The 14,241-nt window shown below is 38.3% G+C and overlaps 1 protein-coding gene across 1 annotated transcript in view; it reads right to left on the minus strand.

Moving 5' to 3' along the window:
- The window catches only part of COL11A1 (collagen type XI alpha 1 chain), a 165,610-nt gene that overhangs the window by 109,432 nt on the left and 41,937 nt on the right, over nt 1-14,241 (minus strand). Inside the window, exons 6-8 of the mRNA XM_075711675.1 lie at nt 4,816-4,932; nt 4,112-4,207; nt 1,663-1,908 (exon numbers count right to left, since the gene is read on the minus strand). Coding sequence (XP_075567790.1) covers nt 1,663-1,908; nt 4,112-4,207; nt 4,816-4,932 — 459 coding nt within the window. The remainder of the gene's footprint in view (nt 1-1,662; nt 1,909-4,111; nt 4,208-4,815; nt 4,933-14,241) is intronic.

Raw genomic sequence — 14,241 nt, forward strand, 5'->3', positions numbered from 1 at the left:
AGCTGGGGATTTGAGAATGTTAAGGATAATGTTACAGCATTTCAATATGAAACATTTTGGAAAGGAAAAACAGAGATCTAGATTCATGGCTTGGTGCTTTTTGTATTGCTTTATAAAAGGCACAGATCGCACTAGTAACGATGCAGTAGTTCATAAAAATCAAGTAGCAAGAGGTATAGATAAAAATGTTTTATTACATTAATGAAAATTGTCTGTAAAAAATTACATCAGGTCTCCATCTTTGGAAATATTGCCCCTTTTTTGAAAGTTTCCAGGTAATGAGTACTTTTCGTCTTGCCTTTTTTATCAAAGGTAGAACTTCACTTGTTCCAAATACATCCACATGCCAAAGGAAAATGATATATCTGGTTCAGCAGATGAGAGTCGTAATAAAGCTGGCACAGGTCAGAGCCTGGCTTCTAACTCAAGCCTCCTGACTCCTCCGGTTTTGCAGCAGGGCATTTTAAGTTGAAATTTACACCAGGGGATAGAGTCTACACAGTCATCTGCTTAATGCAGGCACAAATGGTGCCTTATGGGCTCTTTGCTGTGCAGATAATCTGACCTTTTCTGTGTCATTCTGCCACAGTGTCCCCATCTGTGCTAGAAGGAAAAAAGTAAGCTTGTATCACATTGCATAGATAAGGATCATTAAAAAATACAATGACCCCAGCAGGGTTTAGAAAGGAGTGATAAATGAAATACAGAAGTATGGGTTTCAAGGTTGGCAGAGAAAAGCAACCTCACAGCATTTGCTGTTATTTCTTGGATCCTTTGTAAACTCAAGTTTGGAGTTTGTGAGGAGAAAATAAAGACGAGACTGAGCAAACACTGCAAACAAAATTCTCCTTTCCTACTATATTCAGGGCCTTCCCAATTAAAAATCCAAGTGGGAATTAATTTTGCTTCCAGTCTTAGTCATATTAGCTTTCTTTGCAGCTTCCACAGTCTGGTAAACTGGTAAACGAGGATTTTGGCACAACTAAAGGAAAGTTAAAGCCTTGCTGTTAAGCCTGTGATTAAGTCAGAGGGAAGGAGAGAGCTATAAAACACACAAAAAAGAGCATGATTCACAGGATCCACCATGTCATCCTATCTTCCTTTATATATACTGAGCTGTTAAATCACTCCTGCAAGGTCATAAACCTGTCATCATTGACTAAGCTTATTTTCATGAAAGGGTTCAGACCTCCACCTTCCCACTCATGAATTTTCTCCTTGGAAAGCAGCAGAAGCCATAGGATTCTCAACACTTACATGCATTTCCAGTTCTTCGGGTAATCATATAGAAATATTAATTACAGTACTTGCACCTGCATTAGAACTTACATTCTTTCCAGCTTTAGCTCTAGTTTAGAAAGATTTTTAAAACCGTTCATTTTATCATTTATTTTTGAAATTCCACCTCTTCTTTACTTCCCCTCCCATCTTCAACCCTCCCTTACTCCCTTCACCAAAAGACAAGAACCCTGCATTTAATAAAAATAAAAAGTTCAGGATTACTAAAACAAGGACGGGCTTGATCCAAAGCCTATCAAAAGTGAGAACATATCTAATATGTACAAGGAGCTCCGGATCAGGCTCTGTACAGTTCTGAGACTGTACAACTATAAAAGAATCACTAAATTAAATGAATCTGCATTGTGCCTTCAATCAACTTACGCTCGTTTCTGTGATATCGGTCTCTGCAGGAACACCTGGACCAAACTCCTCATTAGTGGAATCAGTTGGTTTCTCTTCATATTCTTTATATTCATAAAAATCATATTCGCCTAAATCTCCATCTACCAGCAGATCAGATTCACTGAGGTCTACTCCTCTGCTTCCATATTCAGTTTCCTCAGTTTTTTTATCATAATCCTCTCCAGTTATGTATTCTTCAGCAAATACTTCTTCAACAGGATTTTGCTATTCATAGCAGTAGCAAAGATTTGGGAATAGGAGGAATACGTGAGTTATTGTTAGTAAAGCAATATAAGCATATGCTGATCCACCATGACGACTTGTCAAAAGAAGAAAGAACAGTAGAACTACAGCAAATTGTCTTTTAATTAGAGTCTGAAGGAATGGAAGTCCAGCCTTTCAGAGCAATTAAAAGATCTTTGTATAAGTAGTACAAAGAAGTAATGCTTTCATATGCTTTTTTTTTTTTTAATTTCCAAACCCACTGAATTCAATATATCCAGTCTGCTATGTGTACTGCTTGCTTAATGTTACTTTAGTGCCAAATATAGCTACATTTCCCTGCTTGGTTTCACATTTACAAGCATTCATGAATAGACATATGCACCACAATGAGCAGTGAATAAATTCAGGCATTTTTACAATAACAATGTACAGAAAGTGCAAGCACCACTTAATACTTAAGCCCAGCCTTCTTTATTATTTTGTGTTTGTAAATACCAATACTGAGCTAAATGTTTCAGCTTCTTTTCTCTTGTTAATGATTTGGCAGTTTATTTATCACTCAAAAAGTCATGGTTCATGTCTGTCATGGCAATTTATATATTTTTTGGATAGGTCAAATTCCACCTGCAAAACTCGGATCAATTTTAACATTTCTGAAATCTAAGGTTTCATCTGCAAGTACGTAAACTGTCAAACCAAGCAACCAACTTACAAGCACCAAAGCAGTTTAAAAGAATGCTATATTTGAGATGTACAAAACCATTTGTGAAAAGGATTGCTTTATCCTCTTACAGAGGTCTCTTGAAAGGATAATTTTGAAAGAAATCGAAGTTCAGATATTGCTAATAAGAGATGGATATTCTAGATGGTCAGACAAGATGAACTAGTGAACTAGCATGGTCTTAAAAAATATATTAAAATGCTAATCAACAACCAGAGTAATTAAAAGTATGTTGATCTAACCATGACATTGAAATATATTGCAATTAAAATAGAAGGCCAGATTCTGATTTAACAGTTGCCTAATTCCATTAGCTACAGGACTTTGCCTTACAGCTAGAGTAAATGTGGATCTGAACCAATTCGAAGCCAAATTTTGCCTTTACGCAGGACTGCTCTTGCTAAGGAAAGCGCTTAGCACTTTGGATCCCCCTCATAACAACTGTGCTATTGTACAATTGGTCCACACTTGCCCAAGAAAGAGAATGATTTAAATATGCCTCTCTCGATCAACTTGTGAGAAGGAAACAGGAGATTTAACGCAAGAATAGTTTACAGTAGAATGAGTAAAAAATATCTTAATCCACCTTCGCCTTCCAACATACAGAGGAGGAAAACCAAAACCAAATGGGGAGTCTTTTTCTCTTTTCAAATGTTGGGGAGGGGCAGTTTTGTACATCTTTTAAGCAACATATCTTCATTTTGAAAGGAAAATGTGAAATAAAAATGAAAACAGTATTTCTTATAATCAGCCATCATTTTTCTAAAACTAGCATTAATTAATATGCAGACATATTAATCAACACTGGCTTTAGGTGTAGTAATCTTAACAAAAGAATGTTTAGGCTTGTCATTGTGGCTTTCTAAGTGGTTTCTAACATAAGTCAAAATAATATTTTTATCTTTTTTGACAGTTCAAAATACAATGTTTCATAGAACCTCAGTGAAAAATAAATAATTTGGCTTTGTTAGCTGAAGAACTATTAAAAAGAAATTATGGCTTCTGACTCAACTTCAATATGCTGCTATGGTTGTAGCCGTCCTTGGTCTTGTGTTAGGCTCATTTTATGCTGCATCTTAGAAGTTACAAGAAAAACTAGAGACTTCACTTCCTCTTAGGTTAGGAGGACTATGTCTAGTATTTAACCTAGTTTATACTAGACATAGGTCCGCTCACATCCACACTGAATGCAACAACCCTGCATTTCCACAGCATGTATCACTGAATGATTTCCAGAATCATGAACTCTGCAGTCTAAAGATTCAGCAGATCTCTACAGAATTAATGGGAGTTCTGCCCAAGAAAATAGTAGGTTCTGATATTGGCTGAGAAAGCATAAAATTGCATTAATTGCTGTTATGTATAGCTATGTATATTTATGCAGACGGATGTTCACCCTTTTAAAATGGGTTTGTGCTTTTTTAATCATCGACACCTGGTGGGCAAATATTTTTGCCTATCATTTTCTCGAGCCCTCTTTACCTCATTTGCTTCAGTAGTTCTGGAGGGAGCTTCTGTCTGGGGCCCGTAGTCATTTTCAGCTATGCTATACTCTTGAAATCCATCAACAACATTTGCCTGGTATCAAAGGAAAGGTACATTATTAAAAAAATGCTGTAGGAAAAATTCAAGAGGTATCAGTTTTATTCAGGTTATGGTATTAACCAGACGTATTCATCTAGTGGGGTTAGGTATATTTTTTCTTATTATCAGAGATCTTCCAGTCTTGGCCTGGGAAAGATCTTGATTATTTCTTGGCTACCTTTACCCCTAGTTTGCCTTTTGTTGCTGCTTGATAACTGTTCTTCTTCTTGGATGCATATTTTTCAGATTTTTTTGTTGTGGCCTTTTGGGGTTTGTCCTTTGAGCTAGCGGCCACTGTCCTCTTCTTCTTTTTGACCGTGGCTTTCTTTTTCTGCAAACGTTATGAAAGATGGAATGGGAAAACATAAATAAAATGAAAAGAAAATTGAGAAAGCGTGAATGAAAGAAGGGTAACCAAATGTGAGATGAATGCTGTCAGCCGTGAGACCTTCCATCTCTAACTGAAAGCGAGTGTTACAGCTACAGAGTAAAGAAATGAGTGAAAGGAAAACATTAAGCTTATAAACAGAAGACACAAATTGACAAACCATGTGGTAGGGGACAGCTGGACACCACACAACAAACAGATCAGATGCTGTTACCTCTGTTTGTGCTACTGTCTCTTCAAACAGTGGGGGTCCCTCTGTTACAGAATCAGTTTCTTTATAATCTGCATCCCCATACTCATAGTCATATTCGATAAAATCTTCTGGCGTGTACTACATTGCAAATGGAAAAATATCAGGCATTCCCATGTTAGTGGTAGCAAACTAGATTAGCAATACTGGAAAGCATCTTAACCTCTACCCAGGAGTAAAGCTCAAGAAAATTAAGAGAGTACGAACAATTCAATACAGTTATTCATTTGGGGGAAAAATACCATTTCTTATTTCTTTCAAAGCACAATACAAAAGCAATAAAAACACAAGTAGCAGTGCCAGGAAAAAACTCTCTTTTATTAGACTGCACAGAAGAATCAACTATAATTTGGATTTCTGGGAGCACCAACTGACCTTTGTGAAATCATATATTTATTTAATCTTTAAATTGCAAATGATGCCTCTTTTTACCTATACTCTTTTACCTGTGTTTTCTTCAGGTGACCAGAAGAGCGGAGAGATGCCAATATCTGACATGAATAGGGTAAATAATTTCCGACACAGGAAAGAGGCCACAACTCCCAAATAACCACGGCTATCCTCCTCTTGTTTGCTGGAGCGTTCTCAACAGGCGGGCAGCTCCGTGGCACACATTGCCTACGCAAATGCTTCACTGGTATCATTTCATTTAAAGGTCAGATCCTCAGCTGCTGTAAATTGCTCCATAGCCCTGTATCTAGAATAACTAGGTATCAAATGGAGATTTGGCCCACAAAACTTCTGCAAGAGAAAATGGGCTTAGAATTGGCTGGTGTAATGTTGTGAACACGATCTAGGGAGCCAGGAACTCCTGAGCTGTCATCCTGGCTGTGCCACGAAGACACTGGTCTAGATACTACGTGCACCAAGCACTGCTCGTCACGGCTGAGAAGAAAGGGCAGCTTTAAACTCTCTTACCGCTCCTGCCATGCTTGAAGCTACAGGAACTGGCTGGTCCTGCAAATTAAAGCAGTCTCATGGCTGCTACCCATTCTCTTACATCCCCAGGGAGCCAAAGGAAGGCGGAATTGTGGCCAGAATCTGGCCACGTGTCTGCTTTCCCTTGTTTAGGAAGAAATATTCTAGTGTGCCTCATGTGAGCTAGCCACTTCTGAAATCTCCTCTCCTGTTACAAGTCAGCATCATGGTCTGCAAAACCAAGACAGTATCTGCTTGTTTCATTAGATTGCTGAGAGGATGAGTACGTTACACTTCCAAATGACTCTGAGGATTCACAGAAGTCATAAATATCATCAGCATCAGACAGAGATTGACATTTTAGAAGAAATTATAAATGAGATTAAAACAGATCTCCATATTCCAAAATACATTCTACCATGTGACCAAATTACTGGTTTAACTGTTTTCTGTCAAAGCCTTTTGACACAATTCTTGCACTTACGATTTTAGCGCGCAGAAAATATGGAGAAGTTGATTTCTTCAGGAACTATGAGACTAACACTGAAAGGCCTTAATCACTTAAAAATCCCTTTACGTGGGTTTCTGTAACTTCACTCCTGTGACTCCTCAGAGTCCTACTATGACCAACAGCTGTTCTTAAAAAGAAGATACAGACTTTTTTAAGACGTCGGATGCTTTTTGTTTGATTGTCCTTTTGATTATTTCTACACCAATGCACATATAACTTGGTTACTCATGAGATTTGATGAAAATATAGAAAGAATATAGCATGCTTTTGGTAATTGTCCAAAACTACATTGTACATTAATAAGAGAACGTCAAACTGCACTTAAATAACAAAACAGTTATCATTTTAGGTGGGGAATATCCTCACCGTGAAGTATATTAGCGCTTTATATCTGCCTGCTAGATAAGGTAAGCAATGCTTTGATTTCATCAGTGGTATCATTGGCATTACGGAAGTAAGTTGACTCTATTTAAACTTTTCAAAACCAGCAGCACTTTAGACTTAAACCTGGTAAGTAATATGTGATTATCCTCTCCCTGTTCAGTAAATTAAGAGTCAGTCCTCATCCCAGTGAAGTCAATGAAACGTCTCTGACTTGTAAATGGTGTTGGCCAAGGCCCTCATGGGCAGTGATGACACATTTTTACCGATGTGTAAATGTATAAAAACATGTTTTCTGGCTTGTGCAGTTCTGGAAATGCAACTCAATACCACTTGTTTCTAATGAAGTATGCCACTGACATCCAGAAAACAAAACACAGCAACAAGTTTCTACGAGACCATAAGCAGCCATGTAAAGCAAGTAAAGAAAAGACATAACCACATGGATAGCAATAGCTGTTTTGAAGTAGTTACAGAACAGCATTGAAATTGCTGTATTTCTTTGGAAATCATAAAAATGCATGCAAATGCACAAAATCTGATTTGCTTATCTTCTGTCAAGAAATCTATGCAAACTAGGTTGACCTACAAGAAAAAACAAACGTCTTTAGTGGAATATACCTCTTCAAATTCAGTCATTCCACCCTACCAGCGACAACCCATTACGTACTTTTAAATGCCTCCTCAGCCAAACAACATGAATCAAACACTCTGCTATGCAATTTTTATTGGTACCAAAATGATAGACACTACCCACGTTAAATATTACCCAATATGTTAAGGGATAAGTGGAGGAATATTTTGTAGAGAATTACTGCTTCATTACCTGGATTTATATTTAAATATGCTGTTAGGAGTTTGTTTTAATAACTTCCAGACACATAGATTCCTTTTTAGTAAGCATTGTACACCTATTCTGAAACTGGAAGCATTCATTCCAGCATTCACTTTGACCAATTAACAATTAAAATAGCACTCCGTGTTGCTCAGTATTATAACTGTGTTTCAAATCTCAGTAGTATGGCTTCCCTCAAGGTAAGCTGAATGGCTGTGCTGAATTGTGCCAACTATGCAACTAATAAAATTACAACAGTGGGTTACAAAAAGTTCTTCAGAGGGCATAAACTAAACAGAAATGTTGACTGGAAAAAAAAAAAAAAAAGACAGGAAAAATAGCTGTGCCAAGTATGTTAGTATTAAAAAAGAAAGTGATGAATAAATGGATATTTATGCTAAGATCGGCCAGAGGCATAGTTTGGAAAGCCAGACATTTATGAATGAGAACTAGAAAACACTCATACAAAAAAGCATGAGTATGTGGAGAGATCTATTGCATCATGCGCAGTCACACAGAAAATACTTTACCTTTGGGTATTATGCTTCACTTATTTCTATTAAAGAAAATGAAACTTTCTTGACATATGCAAAATATTATCACAAATAACAGCAGTACATTTGGGTTGCAACGATATGCAGGCACACAGACAAAAAGAACAGGAATGGATGAGAAGTGGGGAATGCCAGTTTCCATGCTGGAATCAGATTACTGCCAAGCAAGTGAAGATCTTCTCCATGGTCTTTTTTCTTCCTTTTTAAGAGCACAGTATCAGAGGGGTATTATGGAAATTCTTGAACCTACAAGCTAGGACATGTGGCCACCGTGCTGAAACCATATTCAAGTAGTTTGTAATTGGCGGTACTTTGTAGTCCCCCTGGTGCAAGGGGGACAAGTGGGAATATGCAGTAGCCCTCAACTTCCTACGTAGAAAGCCCTTATTCTTAGCAATCCTTCCTTTCCAGATGTTTCCTTCTGAAAGACCAGCAACCCTAGTCTTTCACACCAGCCGATAAACAGAGAGAATATATTTTGTACTATACGGCACAGGTCCTGTTGCAATCCGCGAAATGTAGATGCGAAATCTTCCAGGTGTATTTCCTGAGGCACAATTCATCCAGATGGAGGAATGCGTCTCTACACCCCTAACTGGTGTAAAGATGCACTGTAGGAATGACTTACTGCGCAGCATGATTCGACCAACTCAACCCGATAAAGTCTATTCCCCGGTTTTAAGTTGAGATAACAGGACTGGCGAAGGACTGGCCAGTTAAATGAGGACTGCGTTGACAAACACCAGGAACAGATTTAACGGAGTGAATAATGGGGCTTTAGCCACCTGCTGTGAAGCTGGCAACTCACACTTGCCCTGCCACGAGCAGTCAAGAGTGGACACGTGGCACACGTCCCTTCTTTTTCTGGAGCTACACAGCTACGAGGTCACCTTTATGAGCCGCCCAGAGACAGAGGTGTGACCCACTCAGCTCGAGGCCTCAACACACCTTGAGAAAAGTGCCTTCACATTTCGGATGCTAACATTTCTGAGTGCGAAACCCACGCTGTCTCAGGTCTTGCTATCAGTTCACAGAAGTTGGGGAGTTCACAGAAATCTGTCATGGTTGCGCTGCTAAACCAAGGAAAGAGAATAAGTAGACTCTTGAAAATATAGGAGAAAGCATCTAGAATTTCAAAATGAACTAATGCAAATGGAAAAAATATCTTCTGCCACTTCCTAAATTTAGTCAAGACTACTAACTCCAGCAAGAAATCAAAGCAGGGAATGAAAGCAAATATGACAGAGATGAAGAGTGTAGTTGAAGGGAGCATCATTTGTTAGCTCTATACCAAAGGAAGACATTACTGGCCAGAAACGCAGCCAGACAATCAAGAAGCTGGAATGGGATTTAAAGGGGCATTCAGCTTGTGGATCATTCTGATGATCCTTCCACGGGTACAGACTTAGCCAAGTGCAAAATACACCTACCACAGCTGTGCAGCAGTACTTCAGCCCTGCTCAAGAGATCTGGCTACGAAAGCTTACCTAAACCCTAATACTGCTAGATAATGGGATGGTTACAGATCTGAGACAACAGATGAGATTCACCAAGCGCTCACAGTAATAGCAAAATATATACAACTGTACTAACTTTCCCAGTGATTTCACATGAATATCAAAAAGATTGACTCGAAATTCTATCTTCAACTTGGACAATAGCCGGAACTTGGTGAGGGATTTCAGCTAAGAGACATCAGGTAACACATACTTAAATGTGATGCAATTTTCTGCTGTTTTTCTTTCTTATCTTGTAAGACCACCAATAGTTACAGAACAGCCATTCTTGTAATGAATATTGCATATGACTGTTTTCTTACAAATGAAAGGAAGAATAAAACCTGCTGTTTCTTGATGGGACAAAATCTTTCCACTATGACCTCATGCTTTCTTTACCAGAGTGATTATATTACACTACCAGATCATCATGCAATTCCAATTAAAGAGATGGACTGTTTTCTTCATCAGCTGAATTTTAGAAGCAGATCAGCAGCATGCAAGGCCTATTGCAACTGTGGAATGACTTAAATATTCTGAAGACAGCCTTACTTTGAAAATGGATTCTTCTGCTATCCATACTCCAAAAACCGACCCCCGCCCATTCCAAGATGTAGATTTTAGCAATTTTTGCTTTGCCTTTCCAAGTTACAAGGAACTAACAATCTAAATCCTAAACCAAAGAACTGTCATAAGCTCAATTTTTCCATTGCCTAAAGATTTTGCTAAATCATCTAGCTAGCTGAAGAGGCAAAGATGACTTTGAAACTTTCTAGGCCCACTGAAACTTTACAAAATGCAATAAAATAAAGGATGCCAAGCAAAATGAGAGTTTAAAAATCAGATGCAGTAATATAAATAAATAAATGGTAGTAGAAGGAAGGGCAGAAGGAAGGTTAAAAGATTTAAAAGATGGCCTCTTCTACCACATAGTTCTTATATTGTTCATAAAAGTGATAAAAGCAAGGAGATAAAAGGACATGAGAACAAAATCTTCAACTTCCAAAGACAGCCTCTGTCAAAAGGAGAACAAGGCACTTAAGGTTCTTTATTATGTTAACTGCTTAAAGAAAAAGTTTCTATATCTATACAAAGAAAAAGAGAGCTTGGAAGATCACACTGCTAAGTTAGCTAACTGCAGTTCTAAACATGACATTAAACATGAAAATAATAATCTTTCTGTATTCTTCAGAAAGCTAGCCTTTCTGATCAGTCAAACACCTGAAAGGACACTAAATTAACGTGGTCTGAAAGGATGCATGAGGCCTCCAAGTTGACTTATTTTGGGGGCCATTTGCACCTTTACTTTACCAAGTTCATTTCATTAAAGGCAAACATTTCATTTCTTCAAGTAATCCATGAGGTTGGGAAACGTCCAAAATAAATGAAACAGAGTTCCTTCAGGGAGCAATTTCTGCAGCAGAAGTCAGACAGTGTGATTTATTGGGTTGCAGAAGAATCTTCCAAGAGAAGATTTGAAAGCCTGATAGCTGGGTCCATTGAAAACTAGAGCTGACGACACTCCAGAAAATATACTGCCCAACATCAAGGAAGAAGACGACTGGCTAGGTCTTTCCCTGCTCTAATTTCTGTGAGCTGGCCAAGCATATGTGGTTGAACTGGAACTGAATTTAATACATTTCCATTTATAGCAGAAAGGGTTTTGAAAACAAGACAGAGGCCAGACTATTCACAAGGTATTTATAAGAAAAGCACAGGTGCGCAACTTCCTTAGGAAAAGTAATCCCGATAATTTTAAAATATAATTTCATCCCCACATTTGATCCTTAAAACCTAATTATACATTCAGCATGAAACAAATGTAATGATTACTGAATTAATCTTAAAGCTTAGTATAGAAAAACTCTGAAAAAAATAGTATAGAGCAAAAAGCTCAAATAAAATCAACAGAGGAACCTTTTCTCCCAAATACACTATTCAGCCAAATGGCTAATTTGCCACTATGTTCATGAACCCTCACTGAATGTTAGAATTGCATGATAGGTTGAATTACTATGGAGCCGCTGGCGCTAGCCATTCAGATACATCGCAGGGATCATGAAGATGCCATACGGTTAACAATCAGACTTTGTTCTGTAAAATTCTACAATGGAAGGATAATAATCTAGCACAGAGAATTCACATTTCTCACCCATTTCCTCTCCCTACTTCCTACCAGTTTACCTGTTTGCAGCTCTTTGCCCCTCAGTTTGTCCACTTTCTCTACATAAAAACCCTCCAAAATTTGCAGGCCTCAGGAAGATTTTTCATGGCAAAATGACTGTGACACTAGACTGAAATCACGCTAATGCACTGTTCTAGTTACTTTCTAAAGTTCCTGGCCAATTTGTTTTCCACTTAATTCTCTTTACCCAAAAGCTATTTAATTGTACCAAACGTTCTGAACTCGCTAGCAACCCTCTTCTGACATAAGACAATAACATGCAATGCTTAATGAATATATGTTAGGATACAGTACGTTCCTTAAAAGATCTGGCAACCTCCTCCCTGTTGTAAATCAAACACAATAACTTTTCTTTGTTGCTTGGAATTTCTGAGAACTGAGAGTTGTGCTCATCAAGCAATGATTTGGTTTGGTCCATTTGGGAAGTACCCTCTCTCCCTTGCTGTGTTCAAATTTGGACATTTTCTATAATCAGATACCCTTTCTTTTCCCTCTAGAAGCAACTACAGATTCAGCACAATTTTTTAAGCAACTTCTAGGCAACACCTTTTTGGTGTACTGACAACTGCTGAGGTCATCACTCTGTACTTGACAGTTACGGAGATCATACCTAGCTGATATATACTGCAATCAAAGCAAGTCGTGAAGGCGGAAATAAACGATAATAAACAACAGAGTAAAGTGTGTGGATGTTACTATTAATCCATTGCTTTCCCGTTTTCAAATCTCAGACTGAATGACACTGAGGTCTGATGAAGTTGGAACAAAACAGAGGAATAGAAGCATCCTGTGCAGGAATGTCACTCATATGCATCTCCATTCTAACGGCTTAGCCCGAACTGCCAGCAGAAAGCCCCACAGTTCCAGCAAACAGCCAAATTCAACAGATTTTTTTGAAGAGCCTGCACACAAAAGGTAGTTAGAGGTTACTCGGTTAAATAAACCTTGTTTAGACATATGTCATGGTTACTTGGATCCAGAAAGGGACTGATATAATGAAAATGGAAGTGGAAATACAGCATCCAGCTCCAAAGCTTATACCTTGAAGTCTTTAGGTCGCTCCTACCCAACCCCCCATAGGAAAGGAGAGGTGATGGGAGAGGATGCAGGAGGTTGACCTTGGTTAGGTAGGAGAATGGCATGGGGATCAGGACAGCACAGCTGAGTAAGCCTGTAGAGAAGTGCTGAATTTAAGATATGTCCTCCCTTTGTAAGCTGGCTAGGTCTATGTCTTTATTCACAACTTGCTGTTTTTGTGAATCCCATTGTGAGATGCTTGATTCTTCCTGAGCTTTATTTAGAGCAACCTCAGCACTTAATTCAGGGATGAAGGGACCCTGCAAGTAAAAGTATGTCTGGAAATCCTCACTGTTGCATCACCCAAATCGTAATTTGAATCTGATGCTAATGTAAAAAAGAAAACACAACAAGAAAAAGAAAATCTCAATGCAGCACTAAATTTATCATCTGTAAAGACACTGTGATTATAAATCAGTGTCCAGTAAACCTACATATAAGAGCAAAGTCAAGGTCTTAAGGTCTTGAGACAAACCCAAACATTTTAAAAAGCAAATATTGCACTCCTGAAGTTGCAATGATGTGACGTGCATCCTCAGGCTCATTTAATGGAAGATCACTACAACATATTCCATCATTTTTCCCATTTTATGGTTGGTAAATTATTTCTAGTCTAGATCAAGTTGCAGATCTTGCCCCCAGCAAACACATAAACAATTCTACCAGCTGAACTGGAAAGATGGCATGCGGTGGAAATGAGTACAGAAGAAGGAAGGACTCATTTAAGCCAGCACTGCCATTGAAAGAAATGCCCCCAAAACCACAATGTTGGGTATCTGATTGTTTGCTCCTTTGCAGAAAGAAACACTGCCTAGAGCAATGAGGATTACACTCAGCTAAACAAAGTACTCTTGCCTTTAAACCTACATCATCATAGACAAATCTTTCTCTCCAGGTGTTTCTTTACTAGTCTAAAAATCATCCAGCTTTTCAGAATGACTCCATTACCAGGCTGTGAACTTGCCAGGAGACTACAAAGGTGTGCGATATCAAGAGAAATCCTATTCAGCTTCCTAGGTGCAACTCCGCAAACATAATTCACTATTTCACTGACAAAAACCAACCGCTTCCTTCGGGTTTTGTAGTCAGTGCTGGAAACACACATTAATGGGCTCTGCAATCACATAATTGCTCTCTTTCCTCTAAGCCAAGTATCAGTTTCTTATTGTGGTCTGCAATAATTCAAAGGCTCAGAGATGTAAGGCCAGAACGGACTATTAGATCACCTTGACTAACTCCTGTGTACTTTCAGATTTCAAAGCTTCTTCCAGTAACCCTGTAACTGAGCCAACTCGGGTATAAATGACATTTCCCAAAACTTTTAGAAAGGTATCTGTCCTCGGCTTGAAGATATCTAGAGATACACCATTTTGGTCATTTGTTTTTTCATCACTAAAAGTTTAAGTAGATCATTTCCTATCTGAAATTATCTA

Source organism: Pelecanus crispus, chromosome 5 (genome assembly GCF_030463565.1).
Source record: "Pelecanus crispus isolate bPelCri1 chromosome 5, bPelCri1.pri, whole genome shotgun sequence".
NCBI lineage: Eukaryota > Metazoa > Chordata > Aves > Pelecaniformes > Pelecanidae > Pelecanus > Pelecanus crispus.